Source organism: Macrobrachium nipponense, chromosome 21 (assembly GCF_015104395.2).
Source record: "Macrobrachium nipponense isolate FS-2020 chromosome 21, ASM1510439v2, whole genome shotgun sequence".
Lineage (NCBI taxonomy): Eukaryota > Metazoa > Arthropoda > Malacostraca > Decapoda > Palaemonidae > Macrobrachium > Macrobrachium nipponense.
In genome coordinates, this window is record NC_087212.1 from 65248162 (window position 1) to 65275661 (window position 27500).

At 40.0% G+C, this 27500-nt stretch overlaps 1 protein-coding gene across 4 annotated transcripts in view; it reads right to left on the reverse strand.

Moving 5' to 3' along the window:
• The window catches only part of LOC135198094 (uncharacterized), a 189536-nt gene that overhangs the window by 88185 nt on the left and 73851 nt on the right, over nucleotides 1-27500 (reverse strand). Inside the window, exon 2 of one of the 4 annotated variants that reach the window (XM_064225541.1) lies at nucleotides 24825-25549. The exons of 2 other annotated variants lie outside the window; for them this stretch is intronic. In XM_064225541.1, the coding sequence (XP_064081611.1) occupies nucleotides 24825-24918 (94 nt within the window). In that variant the 5' untranslated portion in view covers nucleotides 24919-25549. Of the gene's footprint in view, nucleotides 1-13116; nucleotides 13887-24824; nucleotides 25550-27500 lie in introns of those variants that run through there. One more of the 4 variants, XM_064225543.1, reaches the window with a different exon arrangement.

Sequence of the window (27500 nt, forward strand, 5' to 3'; positions counted from 1 at the left end):
TAAAAAAGAAACAGAGTTACTCTTACACACAAAATAAGCTAAGCTCCTACTACTACTTCAATTATGGGGGATCCCAGTGGAAACGGGGTTTTTGGGTGGGGGGGGGAGGAGGAGAAATGTGATTTTCGGGGCACTACCGAAACCTAATACACCCACCTAACCTTTATACCTAGGGCCCTGTACCCCTACCTAGGCCTAGCGGGGGGGCTCCGCCCCCCACCCCCTGCGACCCCCCCTTAAGGCCACTACCTAACATCCATCAAACCAAATCCAAAGTGATGGTACTGCTGTATACATCGTTATACTACCACCATTATAATATACTCTAAATTAATTGAAGCTTACCTTAAACTGTTGGTTGATAAAAATGTGCTGCTGCTTTGAGGAAAACGTGAAGCCGTTGCAAGGTTCCCTGACATGCAACTTAAAGTAGGAAGTGGCCAGGTACCCGACGACCACATTGCACTGCAAACAATCGGTAGGAAATCGAAGGTCTGTCAAATTAATGCCAGAAGGGCCAGCCACTACCTCTGCCATAGGCACAGGAAGACAAAATGCCGTTTTTTGCTTCATTATTCGAGTATTCAGTCAAACAAGGATACCAGTGGACACTAGACAGGTAACTTTATTACTCCGCTGAATAAATGCTAGTGAAACTTAGTTTTCGACTCAAGTCATTCGTAATTGGTTATGAAACCCATGACGTCATAACGATGTCACACCTCTCAGCCAATAATGATTAACTGGAACTGCTTTTGTTTGCGTAAGAAAGTTTAGAGGGCTCATTAAAAGTAAACATTACCGTAGAGGAAACACCTCTCCCGACTTCGGAAAAATTCGAGGTAAAAACTTAAATCTTTTTTTTTTTCTCTGTAAGTATGCATTAGCGACAATAAAGTATTGAGAAGTGTTTTGTTATCACGTGCTTTACTCGGGAAAAATATCAATATAAATAGATTTCCCAAAATAATGGTTGAAACTGTAATAATACCCATTTATGTTATCTGCCACATATTTGTATAGGAAATATTTTGCAGTGCATCCTGCACTTTCCTAAGCGTATGAGGTTTGTAAGGGTCTCCGAGTTTCTCTGCACAAGAGATGTGCTGGAAATAAGGAAAACGGAAGGAAAGAACCCTGAATCAAAAATCTTTAAGATAGGACAGGTAGAAAATGAATCACAGTCCAAAGGAATGGACAAAGCGGTGGGGGTAATGTGTTATTCAGAAGTGAGCAGCAGATTCTGATGGCAAGTCTCAGATCAGAACAATATAAAAATCAGTACGATAAGCACACATGATTGAATCCTCTTTAGAAATAAAAGCTGAAAAGTGTACATTAGTTAAAATGTTACTAAGGAAACACCAGAAAGAGATATGAATTGCTTGTGATATTAGTGCAAATGTGGAAAGGCACAAGGAAGGTATGGAGGATGCCAGTTAGGGAAGGCCTGAGAGGCGCCAATAAAAAAAAAGAAAGTGGTGCAACTAATTAAAATTAGTCCTGCAAATCATTTGGAGGTTGGAGGTATCCTTTTGCAACAAGAGATAATCTATAATTACAATTCTCTAGATGGCAGTCATAGAAATTAAATAAATCATACAGCCATTTTTTGAAAATAAAAGAACACTGAGGAATATAAGGCGCTACGGAAGATCAATGTCAGTAGTAGTCACTAACTAGTTATTGCCACACCTAACAAAAAAGTAGACTGTATCGAGGTTTAAAAGCTTCTTGAAGAACAGACAGGCTTTTTGCAATTGACTGTCGAAATAGATTTGCAGTACTAGCAATTAAGGAGGCGCACTAATGAACGAGACCTGGTTTGATATTTTGGCATAAACAATGTTGACGAAACTGGTGGAAATAGGGTAGAATAAAAACGCTGGCCATCAGATGAAACTTGCACTGTAATAAATGATACACAGAAGAAAAATGAACACGAAGGCAACAGTGATGTATGTTAAATGAAGTTAATTACGAGCTCAGTTGATAAAACCATGTATTTAGGGAGTTGCATTTGCGTTAGGGTAACCCAATGAATTAAAAAAAAAAGTTAAATATCTCTTAAAAGGAAAGAGTCAATAACAGCATCAGAAACAGAACAAAGGCAACACAAGGCAGAACATTTATAAAAGTTCTGAAAAAGACATGGATGCATTAAGAATATCTTCAGCTGGAACCAACAACACACTTGGCTGGAAAGCACCAGGTTTCTGGAATTACTGCCGAGATTTTTGGGTGAAATGATGTCTCATATACTAACTAAATCTAGATTAGTGTGTGCGAATGTAGATGAAATAAGTATGAACGCGAGATGGAGATGGCTTAGACATGTCCTTTCCACAACCCCAGGGAGAATAGTTTCTGATAGTGTCAGATGGGCTTCACAGACGAAGGTGACGATTACTTAATACATTTATATGTATGTATACATATACATATATATACATACATATATACATTATATATATATTTATATATTCAAATATGCACTTATATACATGTATACATATACATATACATATAATCAATATCGATATATATATATTATATATATGTGTGTGTGTGTGTGTGTGTATGTGTGTGTGTAACTGTAATAGCCCCAATGCATACACACAACCGATTTATAAGTTTTCGAAATGATTACGAATTCTATTTGACCTCTCTGTTCGAGTAAGTACAGTGTTTTGATAATGTCTACATGTGATGTCACTCGGCTGATCAAAGGCCCTTGATCCGGTCCACCTTCACGGACCAATACTGCAGAGACCCTAATCCAGGTCCCTACACACCCACCCTCTTCGAAGGCTCGGTAAGGAGACACCCGACCTGCCCCTCTACGCTTCCGATGCATAAAGTGTCTTCTAATCCATGTTTGTGTGGCAATGATAAATGGTTAAAGGCAAGGGAGGGACTGAATCCGACTTCGCTATTGGCCCTTTGCATAATTCATTGTTACTTATGACATGAAATATGATTGTATGAAAAGAAAGCAAGTGTCTTTCATTAAAATCACGTCAAGTGACATAAATTATCCTTGGTCACTGAAATAATAAACAAATGGCATCAACAAAGATAGTTACAGGCTACTGATCGGTAGATCTAGGGTACTTATGCGCGGCGGCCTAAACTATGGTAGTTGCGGTTTTTCTATGCAGTTTTACCTCCTGAACAAGAATTTTAAGTTATATTTATTCGGACGACTGTAATTAACACCCCAGGGGCCAGTACTAAACACGGCGAAATACATTGGACGCCCCAATCCCTAGTGGATGTCGTATCCGCGGTTACGTTCCTTGCAGTCCGTGCGGACTGCTTCTGTAGAAATACCGATGCGATGTAATTAAGACACCAAACATGTTGTCTATAGAAAAGGAAAGCTTTTAATGACCAAATAATGTAAAAATAAGTTACATGCTTCACGATGCGCCGTCTCTGAAATAATGCAATTGAACGGAAACGTTGAATGCCAACCGGCACCTTTCATCGAGCAGGTCTTTGTCGAGACTGTCAAGAGAACGTCACCTGACAAAAAAAATTTATATGTCCGTTGGCAATATCAATATCAAGTCTACCTGCAGTTCCACGGAGTTTAAGCCTGTTGAAACGACAACGTCAGAGGAGATTCAATCAACGCTGCAATCATTCAACGAGCACTCGGGAGGGCGCAAAATTATTCGAGGCTTCACTTCTCTGAAGAACGTCGATTCGTTTTTCGACTTACATTGCCAGTTAAGCTTTACTAAGTCTCTTAAAACATACGCGAAAAATGCGTTTATATGCAGAGATATATAGCATATGGTTTCCATGATTAGAGGAAATAGAAAGCACGACCCCAACGACCTATGTTATGTGGTTCTGAATGACGGCAGGAGAGGCACTCTACTATCACATAAGAGCAGCTGCGTCACGCAGTGTATGGGTTTTAATGAGACGTCAAAATCAGACAGTGTAAAAGGCATTCAGCTCCAAAATAAGTAAACTGCATCACATCACACTTTTCATAAATCAACAAAAAAAGTACCCTAACAGATTAAATCAATGTTAAGTATGCTGATAAGTGTAAATAGCGCAAGTACCTTTGAGGGCAACCATGTGTCTCAGCTAAAAATTCTTAAATATCCAGAGGGGGATTTTCGTTGGTGTCGGCGGAGAACAGCGAACTCTTTGCCTCCCTCTCAGTGTCTCAACTTGTTCTCAAGGGTCGCAGGAAAATAAGGGCTGCCACCGGTCGACGAACTGGTTTCCATCCAGATTGAACCGACGAGCCTAAACGACATGGTACAGCAGTTTGAACTTTAAAAATCCGCAGCAAGCTGCTTTTGGACACAGCGGCCCAAATCAAAATGACAATAGACTGCGCTGCGTTGATCCAATCATCATTATTCTCATTCATCAACATAAAGTTGTTCTCATGCATCATCATAAAGCTTCATGCTGATTCCGCTAGGGATTATTCGCGAGTAAGGATTGGGAATACTCTGAAAGCTTTCATTTCTTAATTAGATACTAGAACGTAAAAAAAAAAACATATGCCATCATGCAGGACGATTTACAAAACTTAGATTTAGCTCGTAAAACAAAACTACTCTCTTATACTATGTCAATAAATAAAAAAAAACTTGTAATGAGTACGCTACTTCCTTTGATAACCTTGTAATTGAGAGAGAGAGAGAGAGAGAGAGAGAGAGAGAGAGAGAGAGAGAGAGAGAGAGAGAGAGAGAGAATCACAATTCGCGCGCGCAAGGAAGCACCTGCAAGTTAAATTTATACTTTAGGAAATTTGCTCCTGAGAGCCGGGTAAGACATCAGATTGAATCATAAGGAAATTACATTAAAACCTGTTATGATACTTGCATTCCTTTGAACACTGCATATTCATCCTACGTTCCCCCAACCCCAGCGGCCATACCCCTAAGATTCGATATTCCACGCGGGTCACTTCTCGCCAAATGTCATTACCAAAGACTTTGGTCATTACGACGAGAGCTCATTAACGCACGGTCTCTCTAATATCGTTCTCCGCAGAAAACGATGACTCACCGATTGTGAGAGGCATTCTCCTTGCATACGCTGCCAATATGGAAAAAACTTGAGATCGTCTTGTATAGTCTCTATAATGAGTGTCCAGACCGTTCCATTTGCTCTAGAAGGGAGCGATTTTATGTTTCACTGTAACATCATCACGTCAATATCTAAAACTGAAGATCTTGCATCTATGGAGGCTGTCCATTTTCTCTCAATCCGATTTCCAGATTATTCAAAACTTAACGCACGAACATGATTGACAGACCTTTGTAATCAGTATGCGCTCTTTCTTGCTTTGAAGACTTTGATAACTTCTGCGATATACATATCTTCACTTAAATCACCTGGTTCTACTATCATTGCCGCAACTTGCTATGTGCAACAAACACCTTCCACGGCGCTTAGAGCAGCCCTGTTTAGATGACATTTGAGTTCTCAAATAAATGCGCGGGATGAGTGCTGTTCTGGGTCACCAAATCCTGATTTTGCAAAATCCTCGTCTTGTTTTACAGATCCTCCTCTTCGACCAACAGATGGGAAAATGAACAGGGGCTTCAGTTACCTCTTTCTTCTCTTGCTACTGACATTCTACCTCTTGAAATTTGAATTTCAAAATAGGTTTTGTTTATCACAGGTAATATTATACCGTGTATTAGATGAAAACGGATTTTTTTCTTATTTCGATTAATTTAATCAGAATAATTGCAAATCCAACCTTCCTTAATTCATAACTTCATAATTCTGCAGCTCTGTTCTTTCCTAAAATCTCCACCTGTCACACCCACACAAGTCTTCAGGTGTGTTCTCTCTAGAAGACCGCCAGAGCACCTGCCATGACCCGGATCATAATCCAGCGGGTGTTCACTTAGGATTTCGATGAGGAACCAGTTTCAGCAGTTTATGTTTGTCAATTTCTAAGACCTTCTCGTTTTATCTCATTAGGTTGACTGTCGTTAACGGTACAATTCCTCCACTGACCAATTTCAGCACAATGGTAACATCAGATTGTACAGGTTAGGGTGCTACAATGGCCTCTCATCACAATAATATATATATGATAGTACGCTTCTGTCCTCTCCGTGAATTCTAATTCCACCGGTGTGGTCACTATTTTGAGAGTAATAATAAAGTCCCTCCTTACTATGGGATATCAATGCCTGAAAATAGGTGGACTAAGTGGTCTGAAATTTGGGGAGAATGTTACAAACTAATGCAAAATCTCCTTTTCCTCTGATGTCCCGGATGAGGTCGAAATCTTGACTTCACCTCGACATAAATCCACTCCAGATTTCTGTTCGAGACCAGCAGCTACTTCATTTCGCGTCCTGGGAGAGAGAATAACTACAACATCAGTTATACCAGCTGCAAACTAGCCATCTTTCTCTCAGGACCAACAATCAGGCCTTGGAACCCTCTGGAATTCCAGATATGGAAATATTCTGCCGCTAGTTTTATGCCTATTCTGATTTAAGCAAGCTGTCCCAAGGTAAATATTCAGATCTAAATAAGCTGTCATTATAGTTTGGACTTGTCTCCTCTATCAACGTTTAGCATGTGTATTTCTTCCAACTTACCTCAGAGATCAACTTATTCAAGATGGTAATTTTTGAACTTTCAATAAAGTCCATTTTACTGTGATATTCAGTTCTTTTCCTTATCCCAAGCCACAGGGACTTCCATTGATTTCAATGAATGATGCCCTGCTTTCTTGCTAGGGGAGTGTCATCTTGGATCCCATCTTATCAGGACTAACCCGCAAATAATTAATTTAATCGTTAAGGTCCTTCCTGTCGCCAAGCAATGTTACTTCCTATCATCTGTTTCTCCCGAGTGCTCTGTTGCCTTCCGTCCAAGAGGAGAGTCGTGTAAGTTGTTCCTGGGTTAATTACTATTTTTCTACTGACATTCTTTCCTCCCTGGGCCAAGAAGTTCGCTCACTCGCTGCTCGTCAATTTTGCCTTCTCTCACAAAAGAGAAAACTGCCAACAACAAAAAAAAGCATACGTAGGAGAGATGAAAAGCTAAAGTCCACTAGGTAAGATCTGCTGCACTCTGCTGAAGATCTTATGTATAATTCTACCAGGTCAGGCTGAATAACCTCGTCGATGGCCTCCCGTTTCTTCATTAAATGGTCGTAAATATCTTACTGTCAAAGTCATGATCACAGACGTTCGTCATTTCTCTCTCCCCGACTTAGCGGCGGAACATTATAGATCACACGGGACAAGTTTCATGGGGCTTTGCGTCGCTCGTAACCCGAAATTACTGAGGCGAGAGAGGGAGAGCGAAAATCATGTTGCACTGTTTATTTTGCGCGCGTACTAGGACAAACTAATCCTTCTCCTTTACAACGACCCAAAAGGAAACAAAGTACACTTAGAACGGTGAAAAGTTTGAGTAGAGTACTGCTCGCAAACTTTGACAATACGTATAAGACGTTTGATCACGAGCATGACACGCTCAAAAGCCTGTTTTTGGTGGCCTCCAACCTCCTGAGATTTTTCTCAAACGATAAATGGGATGCATCTGCCCAGTCATAGGCTCCATGTCTCCGGTTTCAACCTGATACCTTGACCGACCTATGAAATCGCAAGAGCCAGTAAAATTGAGGTAATCGTGTATTCCCTGGTAGTGATTCTCACTCAAAAGGTTTTGTATTATTCATATAATATGGCGATAACAGGAACATACTTGTGAAAGTGAATAACTACCCCAGCAATTAAGGAAACATCGAGGACTTCGCGTAAAACAAGACCTGAATTCGAGATCTAAGTTCGATTTCGGAGAAAAATCCGAAGGAGAAGACTCGGGGGAACCGACACCTCCCCGAAGGATAACGAGGTCTGTACAGGACGGACTCTTGCCCTTGTAAGGACCTGAACATCTTTTTTCCCTAAGGAATACTGGTTGACACACACAGAGAAGGCCAGGGCCCTCGTATGATGTTTCGTCGCTTTTGTCAGGAGTGGAATTTAATCGCTCGTATTCTTGAGCGCAAAATCCGTATTCTGCGAAAGAGGCCACCATGTTGAAGGCCTCGAAAACATTACCCTACCAATTCGAAACTTTTGCAGCAAAGTCATATTATATTATCATTCACGGTCACAGCTTTCCACGTGTTAGTCAGGGCCAGCTCACGTTACCTGAATAAATCCGCAGGAGATTGCTTCGTAGATAATCTGGATTACAGATTGAATTGGATCATAGAATTTAGGCCAAAGGTTAAGCGCTGGGACCTACGAGATCATTCAGTGCTGAAAGGGAAATTGACAGTGAGAATGTCTGAAGGAGGAAGACCTCGAGTTGCACCTTGCAACAATTGCTGTAGTAGGTTCACATCAACCGTGCATTTGATGTCTAGGCTAGTCCCTTACGACGCTCGTAATGTGGCTGTTGATAAGCTAATCACAGGGCTGGAAATTCTCAGTCTCTCGAGAGAGTTCACACAGGCAGGATGTATGTTCCACCTGTCCTGAGGGTTACGCCTTTCAAAAGTATTCCTCAGGAGAGGTGGAACATAGACCCTACCCATGTGAACTCTCTTGAGAGACTGAGAGTTTCCAGCCCTGTGATTGGCTTATCAACAGCCAATCAAGAGCGTCGTAAGGGACTGTCCTAGACATCAAATGCACGGTTGATGTGAATTTACAATAGGAGAGGCGGAGATTCTGGAGTGTCCATGAAAGCAGTCAACTAGATTTAGTTGCTTCCAAAACCATGACTCACCATCTGATTTTGAGTTGAAATATTCCGCTTCCAAGCCTTCAATAAATAAAAAAAAAAACTGAAGACAAATATTGTCTGAGAGAGAGAATTTTATACGTCTTGTCTCACAATCGTCATTCTGATGGCAGCACAGGCTCTTTCAAAGAATTCTTTCCATATTGCTTGTTAAATGTACGACATATTTTGCAGCGGAAGTGTTCCATGAAAATGAGCAATAATTGTTTGTTATTTTCATTTTGACGACTAGTGCACAAGCCATGGAAGGCACGACTATCACAAATCATCTTTAACAAAAACTAAGTGCGTTCGAAGAACCTTCGTCGATCTCAAATTTCTACAACAAATGTCAAGATGAGGGATCTAATAAAAGTAAAAATAAAGCAAAAGTCGATTTACGAGAAGAGGAAGAAGCAAGACTTAAATCATTGATGTGTGTAGGTGAGGTTAAAGCATTTCCGGCCAAAAGTACATGACATTCAAGAAGAAAGGCGCTCATCTGTAACATCTAGACCTGTAATTATGTTCTTAGCGACTCGTGTTCTGCAGTGACTTACCGAAACACACACACATGAAATAAGGGTTACTAGAGATCACAGATATGAGAGGAAGAAAGGAAACATCTCGATAACGATTTTAAAGTTTCTAATTTCTCCTCTCTAGATGCGACGAAAAGCACCCCGGCAAAAGACGACCAGATTCATCCAGTATGGCAATGGGCGCCCGGTTCCTGCTTTTTGGGCCTCCCAGACGAAATCTCGGGGTGATACACAAATCAGAACATCCGGATATCCTGGAACGCAGCGCCATTATGTGACCGAAGCCGATGTCTGCGTTTTTAAGGAAGGATGTAATCAATCAGGAAACAAACAGAAACAGGGCGTAGCCTAGCCTGAGCCTTGAGGTGAACTTTCGTATTTTGAAACCTCCGTTAAGGTACCCAGAACTTATGAAGGCACGGACAGGGAAGTCGTCATATGTAATATGTGTTAGTTCCTTCATGCAAACTGGGCATCACAGTCCCATAAATGGAGCACAAGTCTGCCATGAAAACCTTCATCATTATCAAATGGTCGAACAAATGTGCTACATGATTTCTGACGAATTTGCATAGTGACAAATATTGAAGGCTGCGAGTGCCAAAGAATCGCATAAATATTTTCGTACTTATACTCTAGCCTTCCGGTAATTGTGGAGGCTGGAGACTGGGCTTATTACCAAGGGTATCTTATCAGGAAAGAACTTCGAAGAGCGACTCAATGACGAGAACGTGAGCAAATAACGAGCCATTTCGACAGACGCTCTTGAAGGCACCTATACCATTCGACTGCTTAAAAAGTTTCAGTGAATGCTTGAAGAAATAGGTCTGGAGTTTTAGGTCAGATTTTAGGTAATGGCCTCATTTCATGGGCCCTTCTTCAGGTCCGATATTAGGATGGCATCAAAATCAGCTGTCGAGATGAAATCCGTTGTTCACCAGACATTTTGTGGGCGTCATGTCCCCGAATTCTTGACTGGCCCTCATGCAGGCAGTCAAAGTATGATTCAAATGAAAATGTAGTGACACAGAATACAAGCAAATCCCCAACTCTAATGCATTTGGATTCCTCTGGAAAAGAATGAGTGGCCATAAGAAATTTTGTCTATGAAGAGATGCCACTGCAGATTATAACACCCACTTACGCCGGTTCGCCCAAAGGAGGAGAAAATAGGAAACCAAGTACTGAGTCCTTTTGTGTCATTGTTCCGCATTTTCAAAGTACCTTCAGTGTTGCTTGAAAATGTGCAACAATTTCACGAAAGTACTCCTACCCCCTAGGGGCGAACCTGCGAATGAGACAGCATCCGAAAGTTTTGTGATTCGTCTGCACATATTCATTTAGAAACGAGGTGTGCATTAGGGAAATCATCGTGCTGCTGATGAATCATGTATGTACGGGAAGAGTATTAAGATGGTTAATTTGAGGAAATGAGATGTACATTTGATTAACCCACTATTCAGCATATAATGTATGATGTGGCAGCGACCGTTGTTATCTATTTTTTTCTGTAGCCACTGCCTACAGTAAAAAGCTACCTGAGGTTGAATATACTTCGTATATATATTATATACACACACACACACACACACACACACACACACACACACACATATATATTATATATATATATATATATATATATATATATATATATATATATATATTATATCAACATGAGGTAGCTTCCCACTGTAGGGAGTGGCTACAGGAAAAAAAATAACAACAGTCGCTGTCACATCATACGTTAAATACTGAAGAGTGATTTAGCAAATATATATATATATATATATATATATATATATATATATATATATATATATATATGTGTGTGTGTGTGTGTGTGTGTGTGTTGTGTGTGTAGAGAGGAGAGAGAGAGAGAGAGAGAGAGACGAGAGAGAGAGAGAGAGAGAGAGAGACTTCGACTTAACCGAATTAAAAATAGACACCAGACACAGCAGATGATATAAGGAGGTATGCCAAGAGCTCTGACGTCAATGAAGTCAGGAGAGGTAAATGTTCTCTCCAAAAGAATCCAGCACCGGTGCAGGGAAACCTGAACCCCCCTTCCTACATACCTCCATCCCCCTCCCCCTCCCCCAACCAAAGTTACCGAAGACAAGTATTCACAAAGAGGACCATATTCCCTCCTAGGCAACTCAACAAGATACAGCTACATCTGCATTTTAAACAAAGGCAAAAACGACACCATGCGACTTCAGAAGACGAACTTTATTGAGTCAAATAGATCAATCAGATGAAAGTGAGGTCCAAGGTTGGTTGTGTCAAAACAGTAGCTCTTAGGACGAACGCTCCCGACTTCAGCGGACCAGAACAGAGTGGTCCTTAGGAAACGGACCTCCGCCAATATTACCATGACACGAGTTAAATCAGAAAGGTCAAAGGCAACCAATATATTATGGCTGGTAAGACTATCACTTCTTCCTAACTAACGGAAGACTCTCTCAAGTCGATCTGGAGCCTTGTTATCGCAAGGAATTTATGGACTTCCATTTTTATAAAATTATAACAATGATGGCAAAACTGTATTTCTATTATCATAAATGATATGTAGGTCTTTACTAAAACAACCTTGTTCCCTCTGTTCAAATACAAAATCAGTTGTGATCTCCCAGAAGAAGAACACAGACTACATTGTCATCTCTTGGTACTAGATCCCATAGTAAAAACTACACGGTAATTTTCGACAGAATGACCCCGCATTTAGAGAGGCCTCGACCCACTTCATGCAACTTCAAGCAAGAAACCAATCCTCAGACGAGAAGAGAATTAAATGACCCAACTTCGCACAACCTACTTCCAAGTTTTACTGACCACCATTACGTTTGTGTAGTCTGTGATAAGGTTTGATTACGTACCAGAGGGTCTAAATGCACGGGCGTGGATGCGAGTGTCTTTTACATACGTTTAGGAGACCACCAAATGACTGTATTAACATGAACTACGAGCGAAGGGCAATTTCTATTTTACTTCAGCTCCATGCAGAGGAGAGAGAGAGAGAGAGAGAGAGAGAGAGAGAGAGAGAGAGAGAGAGAGAGAGAGAGATTTTCTTGGCAAACTTGATGGTCCAGTAACCTATCAATTTATCTATAGTAGCCCTAACACAAAACACACACACACACACACACACACACACAATAATAATAATAAATAAACAGTACGAAAATTAATCTATCAATATATTTTCTCTTAAAAAAGTAAAAAGTAAACCTTGTACAATCAGAATCTCCGAAGGTAATCACCCCTTATTAAGCGGAGGAGCGCGAGCTATAGAAAAAAAAAGTAAGAAGTTGCAGGCAGGTTTCCAGGGCCTGGAGGCCAGCGAGCCCTTCATCTATCTCCAGCAATGACTGTAGTGAGGATGGTGAGAATGGAAAGGAAGGAGAAGGGTAGAGGACTGAGTGGGAAACGATTAAGGGTGGTGGTTGTGGGAGAAAGGTGAACACACACACACATGGAGGAGGGATGAAAAACAAAAGCACAGCGGCGAGAGAAAATCAAGGAGAAAGGAGGATCAAAACTGTAAAAAGTGAAAGGTTGACTATATAACGAAATAAACGGATGAACTAAGGGTCAAATAGCAAGACAAAGATAAACAGATAGATAGATAGATAGATAGATAGATAGATAGATAGATATACGAAAATGCTGTAGCAAATACCGTAGCCACTAAAATACGTTAATCATGCTGAAATTAACGAAATATTTCCTAATGCCAATACTGAGAATAGGGACACCATATCATCACACTACTGCGGCCACCTGGAATACTGTTGGTTAAATGTATTACACGACAACTTACTTTGACACTGGGCACTGCCATTGCACCTGGAAACTTGTCTGTACTGCCACCAAGCCGTCATCTTTTCGAAGGCGGAGAAACGCAGCTATGAAAAAAATGATTTCCGTAGAACCGTCGAGTACGGCAAAAGGCGACGCTTCTCAATGCACCACACAACGGCAGTAGAAGTTTTGTCAACAACAATAACAACAACAGCGTTTGTATGTAGGAACTTTAAATCCTCATTAATGCCGAAAAATTATCACAGTCACTTCATTATAAGTTAACCGGACGTTATTATCCTTAGGGCAGGACTCGACACAAGAGTGCATAGGTCACGAATTGTTCCGATAACACAGAGTTGTCCATCATACGAACGCTGGTGAGAACTGTTTTCCCGAGTTTACACCTCATTTTAGGCTTCTGGCAAAAGTCTCGGTGAGTCATGGCAGGTCAGTGGAGTCATTCACGACTGGTTAAAGCGAAACGTTCCTCTTCAAACGGCGCGTCAACCCACAAATGTTCACCGGAACCATAAAAATGGAGTCTCCTAAAAACTTGCCTGTGGCCGCACGAAAACAATTCGCCTTCTATGAAATAATGTCAGTCAATCACTTTCGCGGAGTTTTCCCGATGTCAGGGTCGGAATCCGACCTTCGGCGACGAACACGCGTTCCTTACAAACACTGACGTATCTCTCTCGACGTCAACCGGGCTGCAGAAGTCAGCGAGGATTGCGCGCCAACGTACGGGACGTCCTAGGCCTCCCTGGCGCACCGAAGGGACTCAGTGCCACAACACCGACCTGACTCCAAACAACGTGGAAGCGACGACAACTCACTTTCATACACGAGTGCAATACACACGCTCGCGCACCCACGAACGAGAGAACACATTCGGGTTCTCTCGACGCCCTCGGGATGTGCCGCCACAACTGCCTGCTCCTCCTCCTCCTCCTCCTCCTCCTCCTCCTCCTCCTCCTGACACAGTTACCTGGGTATTCGAGGGCATGCCCAAGGGGCCAGAGAAAGGTCAGTCTCAAATGCCACATTACCATAATCTCTCATTAGCGAAAGGGAAACTTTGAGATGCCACTTCTTTGATACAAACAAAGACCATCTGATGGTTTTCGTCGCGAAGGAATCCGAACAAGGTCGGCTACGAGAGAACAAATGCAGGATAGTGATGCATATCGAATGCAATACCATCATCAAGGTGACATGAGGAGAAAAGGGAATACACACACATACATATAGTATATATACATATTTACACACACACACACACACACACAAAAAATATATATATATATATATATATATATATATATATATATATATATATCACACGCGCACACACACACACGCGCGCGCGCACACACACACACACACACACACACACACACACACACACACACACACTATATATATATATATATATATATATATATATATATATAACCTTTATTCTTCAGCAGTAAGTTTACTTAAACGAGATAAGCAACATGGCCCAAAGTTTCACCACCGAGCGTTGTTTACATTAATCAGAGCCCAGGGGTCACCTGTCGTCGAAGCCTGACGCCCAAATGAGGACCAGCACTGTCATTTGCCGCATTCCTCAATGCTGCCGATGGATCTCAATAAGAGACACGCCTCAGAAAACCAAATATTCGCAAATGTGAACGATTGAAAAGTCGCCATATTCTTACTGATATTATTTTTGACACTCGAGATTTGCAAGTTCCCGGTGGCCGTGAGGCCAGAGTTTGGGGTGGGGAGGGTCCGCTCGGATGGCAGAGAGGGAGTGTTCAGTATCTTCCAAGGGAAATTAGTCGCCTCGGCCAAACCTTCCAAAGAGACGGACAAACCGTCCGTTCACTTGGTTCTGGAAGCCTGCCAGCTGCAGACCTCCTCCAATCCTTCATTCAGGTGATGTGTGTCAAGGATTAAAGGACCTGCCGCCCTTAGGAAACTGCAAATGAACGCAATGTTTCCGTCTCACATGATTCGTGAGGTGTTTCTTTACTTTGCGCTTCATACAAGTAAAATAAAAAACATTAAAAACAAAAATGTGCGCGTTCAACCAGCCCTTTAAAAAATAAAGGCCTGAGTCTGTCGCACTGATCAGATCGCAAAAATATTGAGTGAAGAGAAAGATGATGCTTGGGTGCACATATCACAGGGCAGTTTCTGCTGAAGAAAACCAGTCCAGAGAGAGAGGAGAGAGAGAGAGAGAGAGATTATCTAACGTCAAGGGGAAACTGTCTCAAAGAAAAAAAAATGAATATCAGTTCGGTGAACTTATCTCCTAACGGGGGATTAGAAAGTTGGGATTAGGAAAATAGCAACAAACGGAGCAACGGCCATACGATAACGACGCATTAAGAAAAAGTTCCCGGACAAATTGGTATTCTGTGTTGCAGTTCACCTAAAATTATACGCAGCAATGAGTACGAAAATGTGGTATATAAATGTTCACCAATACACGCACAAGTCTTGCCTCCACTAAATATCACCTAACAAATGACAACCTATAATCCGACATGATTACATCTGAAGACAATTAAGCACACACACACACACAAAGAGAGAGAGAGAGAGAGAGAGAGAGAGAGAGAGAGAGAGAGAGAGAGAGAGAGAGAGAGGGTCTCAAAATAACTTTATATCTATTATTTCTGTGGCCTCAGCGGAACACATACACTCTCTCTCTCTCTCTCTCTCTCTCTCCAAGGAACAGGAAAAAACCCATCCCAAACATCAGAAGTGCTACGTGAAGCAAAATAATAAAAGAAATACAAAACAAAAGCTAAACAGTGGAAACTCTCTGCGCATGAAACTCGTGAAGACGTTCAGTGGAAACAAAACAGAAATAACTTCGTTCTGATAAGTTTATCTTTGAAGGTATATAGGCAAACAAAACTTCACCTTTGCTTGTTCTTTTTTAATGAATATTTTAAAATGACACAACTGCTTTTATGATATTTATTCCATTTGACGTGCATTTGCATTTTTATAACACACACGAGACATTTTCCTTACGGGTACCTGTGTTCTAACTCAAATGTATGAAGTCTCATGTTGCAAGAAATAGACTGCATGACGCAGTCTATTTCTTGCAGTGTACAATTTCATCATCTTTATGCTGAAAGGACGATTTTCCTTTCATGGCTTCTTTTCACGTCAACTGGACACGAACGTAGGCGGTATTAAGTCAAGCATACTGATATCAGTCACCAATTTTATCTCGGTTTTATAAAAACCCATTCCGTATACTTCTGCAACCCATTCCGTATACTTCTGCTCCATTTTTACTGCTTAATTGAACATATCACTTTTTCAACCCAAAAGGTACGAGTTATCACAGTGATCTCCCACCTTTTTGCTTACTGACAAAGCAACTGTAATTTCTTAGAAGTTGGAAATACTGGATCCCGCTCCCCAGCAATTGGCGTGATGTGTTCGTTCCAGGAAAAAAGTGAAAGTGGACATGAGCGCTAAATACAACCCAACCCTGGTGTTTTGTTTTTTTTCCTTTCTTTCTAGACGCGGGTGTGTTCGTGCGTGGCCATATATCAGAGGGGCTCACTTCATTTTGACGAGATGAGTGAGATGACCTCTAATTCCCTCTCAGTGCCGCAACAGATCCAAGAATCAGCCCCGTGTGCAGCGGGAGGCTGGAAAGAAGGGTCGCAGAGGAAACTTGACCGGGGGTCACAAAGCAGCCTTCTTTGATTTTGAAACGTTCAAGAAATTACGGTTCTGGTGTATTGGGTAAGTCCACTTTGTCAGGTTGTTCGCAAAAAAAGTACCTGAAGGTTTTGGAACTTGTCTTCACTTTGTGTCTCAAGCCACCTTCTGCAAGTCACTTATACCTCTCGATCTAGTTAATGTCCCATAAATACCAGCTTGTGAGGCTGTGGATCATAAACTGGCCTAGCCGCATGACATTTAGAAGCCAGTTAAAGTCTCATAAATCAAGTGGAGTTGACCTGCTCACTCTCATTTGGTCATTATGGGCAACTATATGGAAGGATATTTGTTCTAGCATTTCTTTATCCGTTCCTCTCTTCGTGTCCCACTTGAAGAGCACTTACCTTGTGAGGTAAGATTTTTCACAGCCAAGAAAATGTCATCTGGTGAAAATTGGACATTCTTCAAAGGTAAAATGTTTTAGGATCACGGCTTCACCTGAGTCGGGGTGACTTGAATCTGCTCACTCAGAGGTTGGCCCGGTATCAGTGGGTTTTCTAGAACCCCAACTTTTATAGTGACACTCCTAATAGAGCAGGCAACACTTGGCTGCACACAATTTCAATAATAATTTTGTCTACAAATCTCTATTCTTTCAATGTTGGAGACTTCCGGAAAGGGCCCCGGAGGAGTTCTCTGTATTAAAAGGGTAAAGGCAAACAGTCATATGTCTTGGTGGGACCAAATTCTAATCAAACAAGCCTGGTTTGCCTCCTGCATTTCTCTGAGCAGCACCTTCATATTTCTGTGAGATTCGTCCATCATAAAGTGTTGTTCTCAAGTATACGTGGTTCTTCATGTACCGTTTTTCCCAAGTAAGTTGAATTAAAGGATTTCTGCAAAATAAGCGATCCTAATCGGACTCCCACTTTGCGCTTTCATCAACAATTTGGTTTGAATTGGTCGCCTACTGATTGTTCTACCAGCTTAACTTTAGTTACTGTATACGAGTACCTTCGAAATGCACTCCGCCTCAACTTTCGTCCCTGTAATACACACCGGGTTTCAAAACCCCAAACATTTGGCTAGTTTTATCGGTGCTTCAAGCACCCCTTACTTTTAGAATGTGAAATTTCTTAGACTTCTCTACACCTCCAGAGAAATCTAACCCGCATCTGTGTAGGAGGCTGATTAGTCGCCATCCAAGAAAAATTACAAACACTTTCCCCGCAATGATCTGCTAATCACGAGGTGCCTAATGATGTCCTTAGGTCAACGGAGGTACAATTAGAGTTAAAAAAAAGGTCCCTATCGTGTTCCAGTTCCCCCAAGGATTCGCCGTGGTCCTTCGCTACTGAGACGATCGTCCTGATCACTGGGCAACAAGTGCCATGCTCATGTCTACCAGTTTTAAATGGGTTCCTCTGGTATAAGTCGCCACGTGCCCGAAATGCAAAAGGAATCCAGGAATCCTTGCGACCTCATAACATAGCTCGAGTCATGGCACAGGTAACCTCATCATCAGAAAGCTTGGAAAGACTAGAGTTTTTGACGGATGCATCACGGATATGGAAAGTTTATCTCGCTGTAATGATATTTGGGTCAAGCTCAGATTACCCTAGGAAATACTGCCTGAAAATCATCATCCTGAACAGGAAGCCCTCATTTCCAAATCCTCGGTTGGAGGAGCTGGGTCCTTTAATGCCTCTCCTCGCAAGAGTCAAAAGATTTGGAAAGCGTCCCAGATAAGCTGTTGATCTGATAGTAAGCCTTGGCGTAATTCAATTATACATACCGAAGGAAATATAGAACATTTATAGGCATATACTGAAATAATTTAAGAGGTAAAAATAACACAAGTTTGACATAAATCACGCACCAGCAGATAATGACCCAAATATGTACAGCACATAACACATTCGTGCAACATCAGTCACACGAAATTTATTCTTGCTACTACAACACTGCTAATGTAACTTTAACAAAGTTTCATTAAAAAGCACTTCTGATAAGTAACCATTCACAGACTATGTAAGTGGAAACAATAAATTATTAGTAAACACCACATTTTCCTATTCTTTATTTTATACTTCCAAGCATGTAAAAATAAAATTAAAACCTAAGGTAGCTCTCATCTGTGTGTGTGTGTGTGTGTGTGTGTGTGCGTACCAACAGGACATGTATTATGTGGTATTTTGTACGTACAAAGAAGCATCACCTTGTTCCTCAGTATTGTTTATTCTTTTAAATCTTAAGGTATATCCAGGAGCAGCCGGTGGTAAGTATTTACATCTGAGAAAGTAGCCTAAAATTCTCTTCTCTGTTGATTTCAAGTAAATGCGAGCTAGGGCCGCCATTAATCTACACCAACTTGTATGTAGTAAAATCGCTTCGACTCATTTGAAAGCCCGTCTTGAACTAATAACATATACAGGTGCGCACCTTGAAACATATACATAACGAGGACATCTGTCCCAGTCGAGGACGTTCAAAGAATCTTGTAAAAAAAGAAAGAAAGAAAAAAAAAGGAATGCTGACCGACCCAAGCTACGACCCGAGACTAAATGAAATCCTGCAGGTAGCTTCGTGGAAGGGACTATGAATGCTGTCAATATCACAGGTGATGTTTAGACCATGCCAGCAGAATTCTTGTGGATTCTGTTGGAGGTGAATCAGGCGGACTAGGGAAGAAGTTTTTGACTGGTGAGTTTCATGAAGTAGCGAGATTTTAAAACTCTTGAAAAAGACGAAAAAAAAGGAGGGGATCGGATACAGTTCTGCTTATTGGAACAGATAGCAAGATGCGAAATAGTAAAACTTGTCAGTAACTATTCAAGGTTCTAAAAGCAAGGAGTCGAAGGCAATCAGGAAAGTACTGGAGAGAATGGTGGCGCACCCACGGTCCCAACGACGGACACTAATGATAAGGCTGCTTTGGGGATTTAGGCTATATCTAAAAAAAAAAAAAAAGAATTTTTTTTATAGGTGAGTTCATTACTGACTCAGCAGTAAGAGAATGAATAACCCAAAGAGATTTTTTTTTATTCCAGTGATGACATTCTCCTGTGGTGGATACTGCTATTTTTAGAGATATACTTATTTTCCCCATTTTTCAGTTGGTGTCGGGGGTTAATATGCAAGTTACACAAAAATTGTCGAGCTACAAATCTATGACTAAAATATTCACGAATCTATATTTTTTAAATAAACATGTAAATAAGTTCAGAAGCTGAAAATCTAACCATACAATTTAATACAAAGTAGCATTTGATAACAGAGTTCCAGAAAAATGCCACTTCTTAGGATGAGAGCGCCTAAAACTATTTTGACTTGAAAAATCAATGAATTTCATAGCAACTAACCGTATAATCGGAATCTTGATATAATCTACGGCATGATATGTCAAATATACAAACACTGTAACATTAGTTATTATTTCAGGTGTTAAGTGATATCCTGAAACTGCAAGAGCAGTTTCTATTTCAGGCGGTGTTTGCGTCATTTTTCTTATGACATCCACGACTGAGGACACCCAGCACAGATGAAAGATGTTTAAAAAAAAAAAACCTAACCAGCTGGTACACTTAATTAATTAGATGTGGTCCGACTTGAATAACTCTCTGCCTTACAACCAGAATGCTAACCATCCACCAAATATTCTCAAGCTGTTTTGCAACCGTCATCCATCTGGCAACAGAAGACAATCTGTTGCGTGTTCTTGGTATCGGGGGATCTTTAAATACAAGTCAAATCCAGAAAATGGAAAAAAAAAAAATGGGTTCATGCTGTTTTATGAAACCTCAAAACATTCAGCTACTATACCTACGGAACCTTACGTTGGAAACTAAACGCCGTTACTATTAACGGAATCGTCAGCAATCCTTAATGAGCATTTTATGGGATAAATAGAATATCGCCCAATTTACCTGCATGAGGACTCATTACATACATACAAGTGTTTCTGGGCCACTTGTGCACCTTATTGAAAAGTTCAACGTTATTACTGCACATACATGGATTACGAAAAACTGGTAAGACAGCATTTATCAACTTAATTAGAAGGTACACACGTGTAATCTATATATATATATATATATATATATATTATATATATATATATATATATATATATATATATATATAGTAATATATACTATATATATATATATATATATATATATTATATATATATATATGTGAGGAATTGTAAATTTTGGTCAAATTAATGAAAAGACACACACACACGCACAAATATAAGAACGAACAGATGAATTCATCATTACCCCGCCCCTCCCCCTTTTCTCTCCACAACAAACCCAAGCACACGCAAACACACACACACACACACACAAACGCACATTTTGATGCTGGAATTGGTCTGTTTTAGCCAAATCTATGTTGTGGGAGCCGCGTTGGAGTAATCGACAAACAAACGGGGAGGGGGGGGGAGGGGGAGGGGTTTTGATGCCGGACCACTTTTCTCCCCTTCAGGGTCACGACAGATTAGGGCCACTAGTTGCTCCTTTGACAATTCTCCATTACTTATCTCCCCAGTTACCGTATTCTCCGTCGTTGCTCCATCGACTAACAAACGCCAAATTCAAAAAACACAAAATTATATATTAAAATAAATCTGAACCGAGAGCTTTCGTGAATCTGTTCGATTCCCCGAAGAGGTTCCCGAAAGCTCTCTGTTTAGATTCACTTTCGAATAAATTTGTACCAATACGTAACTGTGGATTTCTTTCTCCAAAACTGTCATCAACAGACAAGAATGAAACAAGACGGATTAATATTCAGAGTAACAGCTTGAAAAGTATCATTAACTCTACCCGATCACAGTATACTGATTATAATATAAACGACAATGGACATGTAAGTATGTTCACCATCCTGGGAAATGATAAATTCAAGTTGGAAGGATTTATCAAGAATCCAATACAGTATTTAGGATTAAAAAAAAAAAGAAGTTTTTCTTGTTTCAAGATAGAGACGCGATTTGAACCATATACAGCATCGAAACACGAGAAGCAAATCAGAATGTTGTTCTTGGATTTGTCGGACCTCAGGGAAGGTTGTCAGCTGCTGCTGCTGCTGCTGCTGCTACTTGCAAAGAGAGAGAGAGAGAGAGAGAGAGAGAGAGAGAGAGAGAGAGATCACTCGACGCGAAACGAGGTCGCCCACTAAAGCTTCCATGAGAGAGAAAAAAAATGAAAAAAAACCTGACGTTCGGTTCATCATTTACATTCGAGTCTTTCCTTCACTCATTTCTCTGCTGACATCGGCCAGAGAAAAAGGCTGCCTTGAGAATAATGCTGCGACAGCCGAGACCCGAATACCAATACCAATTCGTATGGAGAAATGCCCTGGAAAAGTGGATCCTCAGAGCCACCGGGTCAGCATCGCGGCAGGCGGCGAGTTGGTCCCCAGTGGGACGAGCTATCTATCTATCTAGGCGAGTGATTGACTACTTTGCGCCGCTAATTAATCTTCTCTCGCACGCGGAGAGACGAGTGGCTATTATTTTATGCACGCTTCAATTTCGACATTCTCATTGAAGGTAACGGCGTCGTTGCTTTATATCATCTTGATTTTGTTCTTTCCAGTTTTCTGAAATTTAAGCGACCTGATAATAGTGGCTCTGTGGTTAACGACTTTGTTTTGCTTCACCACAAAGAAACCTGAGATCAATCCCAAAAGTCACCTAAGCCTCTGGACTCATTGGGCCTCACTCGCCCCGAGCAGTCAAGTAAGTACCTGGTATTTGGTCGACTTTTGTGGGTAAAACCAGGGTGTATAAAGTAGCATATTCTAATTACTCCCTTAGAATTGTTTGTCTATGTCTATTCTATGATATATATATATATATATATTATATATATATATATATATATACTGATATATATATATATGTATATATTGTATATATCTATATATATGATTATATATATATATATATATATTATATATATATATATATATATATATATCATATATATATTATATATATATATATTATAATATGTATAATATATATATATATATATATATATATATGGTTACGAGGAAATGGAAACAATACAATACAAGATTTTCTACCTTTACACTAAGGCTTTGAAAGCAATCTACATACAGTGAACATCAGCAGAGATCAAGGGAACATAAAACCATTTTGATGCGCATACAAAGGTCAAAACATTTGAGGTGGGCCTTCCGGTGAGGAGCAGTTGTTTAAAATGAGCGCGGGTACTGGAGATAAAGGGTATTCACCAGAATTCCAAGAATCATTAGTCTATCTTCCAAGTCTCCAAACATCTGCAAAATGGGGTCAAGACTGTAGTTTTGGGCTTAAATTCATGTCGATTTCGTATGTCATTTGGAAACTATTTTCCTTCTCATTATGCAAATATGGGACCAGTCAATTCTAGATGTACACCTACGTGCAAAACAAGAGCATTATTCGTTTTACCACTTCTAACTGAATATGATTTATTTTGACATCTAATCCCTTCGGAGTAAATCATCATTTAATATTCAGTTAGACCAAAAGAAAATTGCTATACACCTATGTGAACAATCACACGATATTGACTGGTCCCAGAGCAGCATAATAAATTTTTAAAATATTGTTTCCAGATACCTCTTAGTCTACAATACCGACAAGAACGAAAAATAACCCTCATTCAATCTCAAATCTAGACATTCGGCCCCATTCTGCGCAAGACGTCTGAAGGAGATTTAAAAGAGAAACTAAAGAATCTCATTAATTCGTGTGTTCATGTCCTCTGCCTCTCCTTGGTTTAATCCAGTTATCTGAGTTAATCCTAAATACTAGGTGTTCTACACCTGAACATCCACCCACAATGTACTGGCCTTCGCACGCATTAAAAGATGGTCAAATACACCTTTAATCTCAGATGTTTATCAAACAGCGATTTCTCTGCAATCTTTTGATCCAATGTTTATCTATAGTTTACTTACAAATGTCTGAGTAAAGGCAGATCTACCACCCAACATGTTTTTATTTCATCGTGGCTATATACTGTTTATATGTCATATCACGGTTGTTATTTCCGTAATGGAAAATATATATATATATATACATACACACACACACACACACACACACACATATATATATATGCTATAAATGGCGACCTATCGCTAAAACATACGATATTTTATGTTGAGACATTTTACGCTTACCCTGAGGATGTGTTAAAAAAAAATACAAGAAAGCGCTTTGTCGACTCCTTTCATTCCTTCCCCCAGCTCTACAATCATATATGATTATATATATATATACATATTATTAATCTATATATATTATATATATTATTTATATATAATATATATATATTATGTTAGTATGCATGCATGTATAGCAATGGCTTTAGTGTTTAACAACTGCTACTAGTTGACAACAATACTGTCTCACTAATATTTTATTCATGATCGAAATACCAAAACCTGAAACGAATCTCTATTAGCAGAACAGAAATTCAGCTTTGATCAAGTGATAAAATACAATTTCATGTGCAACTTACTAATTGGATTTGATGAGTACACACTTGACGAGAGAGAGAGAGAGAGAGAGAGAGAAAGAGAGAGAGAATGTTAGTTTAAGATTCCATTAATATGGACCACGCCAGAAGTTCGTATAAGCGACAAGGAATACATTAAAGCTGCACTAAGATTACAAAAAAAGCTGCTACATATGATCTTATCAGCTTGCCAGTGGTGTTACATAAATTTCAAGTGGAGTCTGCTTAAATTTGTTAATTAAAAATTATGAAACTATAATGTTTGTTTTAAGACAGTGCTTTACAATGCCTGAGCAAGAATAAAGTTAAACGTTCATATCGGCCTAGCCACAATCATGACATTACTGAACTGAAAAAAAGATGCATATGACTGATATACAGCCTACAACCACAGGAAACAAAAGAGAAATATCACAGTGATCTTCTGACTGCTACAGGCGTTTCACTGCCATCATTCAAAATTCCTGTCATTCCGAACCAAGTAGGAATTACTCACCTTCCTCTTGAAGAGAGAGGGCAGTGGGTAGGCCCCCCCGGCTGGTCAGTGCTGGGGCGAAGTGGGGAAAACTGTGAGTTCCTGGTTGAGACATCTTACACGAGACGCACTTCACAAAAGTTATCAGTTCTTATCTCCACTTATCTTGTTCTCTCGAAACAAATTCCTTTTTTGGAAAACCAACGTGCTTCCGGTTTACCAGAAGGGAGCAAGGGTGGATTTGGTCAAAGGAGGCGGAGCCTAGTAAGCTCGCGGGTGTGGTCATGCTGACCGTGCCCACCTCTCCGACGCTTCCATGTTTGTCTAATTAATAGATACAGAAAATCCTTGCCTTAGACGATAATGGTTCCGCTTCTGATGCTCGGCGACTAAGAAACGATTCGTTTCGGGGCGAATGCAATGAAATCCTCTTCGGGGTTTTCCTCCGATATCTTCGGCGTCAACTCAAATCGATCACTTTCCTGGGCGCTTAACTTTCCTTCCAGACACAGGCTTTCCCTCAGTCACTCAGTCCACCAACACCGTTTGTTATTTATGTAAAGATTCCGTGACAGTATAAAACCTTCTTGAGCGACCGATTCCACTGAACAGTTATGGATATGAACCACAAACAACCACAAAGGAATTTATAGGCCTAGTCATTAGTAGCCACCAGTTCGTACAGGCAGAGCTACCAAAAACAAGTGCCTCTGTTGCCACTGCATCTGTAAACAGCTGCTGAACGGCTGTTGCGTTTGTTGCGACAGATTTGATGAGGGATAAATGTAAAACATGAATAACATGATTAAAATTTTGATGAACTAATAGTTTTATTCATTAAACAGCTGAAGGTGCGGTAACCTTATGACCTTGCTGGGCAAGACCAGAAAGAGGTTGGGTAAAAAATAATGGATGGGAAACGGACGTGCTTCTTCGGAAATATGACACTTAATGATTTCCCAAATTAATATTCGCGACCAACTTCTCATTAGGCTTTTAGAACAACCTTGGGCACAGATAGCCAAGTAAGAAATGAGAGCTGGTAGTGAGACTGCAATTAAGCAGTCGCCTCATTATAAAATTAATGTCATCCTAAAGAGAAAGCGGTATATACGTCTTATCTAAGGTTGCTCAGAATTCATTGCGTTTGTTTAATGAAAGCGACACTGGCCTTCACTGACGCTGTCAATACAACGCAAAACATACGGACACTCCCATGTATAGTCAATCTATATTAGTAACAACATACAGACAAGAGCTCGGTACCGGAGGCCACACTAAGACGTTTGGGTCAATTGTGTAAAAAAAAAAAAAAAAAAAAAAAAAAAAAAAAAAAAAAACACTTCTTTAAAATCTTGGGGAAACTTGACAATCAATCCGGCACCATGAATCAATCGTTTGTGCAACGTTAAACTCGATTTTCTAGATCAATGCACAAGTATTTTAGTTATTGACCTTTAAGTTGTAGTCTGCCTCCTCATAACAACAACACCCCCCCCCCTCAACACTGACCTTGATTTCGGTACAAGTGTGTTTTTTTTCTTTACCTCTCTCTTAAATGCCGCAACCCAATGATTTTTTATTACATTCACGTGCTTTTTGGACAACCACCTGATAGAGTGAAGACTGAAGGAATCTGCATCAGAACTTCGCTTCCCCAGAATACAGGGTTCCTAAGTTATGCACAAACATCTAAGCGCATCTCACGCCATGTAAAATATAAATGCATTCGCATCTATCTCTTTAGAACAACTATGTCGCCACCTGCAATCTTTTGTTCAGCATCAAATTTGGTAACTTATTTTCCATAATTTCCACGATTTTGGTTTGCATTGTTGATCAAAGTACCTTTTAAAGAATAACTGCGTGACTGGAAAATATTCAGCCTAAACCCACGTAATTTTACCGCTAAAACTCAAAGATTACTGAAACAAAACTCAAAGTCGTTTAAATAAAAGACTTAAAGATGTTTTGTTTTGCATCTTAAAATAAGCTTGATTTTGTGACGTTATGAAAAAAGAAAGGATGACTTTCAAAGTCAGTGAGTGATGCATTGGCTACATATGTATCTTGCAACTAGAATCTTAAATTACCTTATAGCAGATCCCATATACCAGTGACAACTAAATCCACCCTTCTAAGACAACGCGCAAATCAGAAATAAACGCTACTGCCAGAGAAGAACCCAACAAGTTGCACAAGAGACAAATATGCTACTTTAAAGAGCAATTCATGAATTCCAATCTTGCGCAAATCTATTTACCAAAAAGTTGGTTTTGCCGATTCGAGATATCTTCTGGGGCTGTTGACAGTATTACTAAAACAAGAGAGGCAAAAATATTTTCAGTTTAATTGAATGTTCCACAAAACTACTGTAAAGTTTTTTGAAAGCTATTCACTTAATATATGATGCCGACATACATTATTGGTTTTTCTTTTGCCAATAAATATCAGTTATTTATCGTAAGTCAGTGTCTCTCTCTCCTGTTACAAAAAAACACTTTTACTTTACTTTTTCATTTAATGCAGTGTACGTTTTACAGATATACAATAAATGGCACCCATCCTTGCCTTGTGTCATTTTATGTTGCAAACTTTACTTTAGTCGAATATTTAACAGAGTATGTTCCCTCGATTCAAGGAACTTATATCTTTGAGAGCCTCAAGTATCAGCAAACAAAAAATAAATAAATGAAT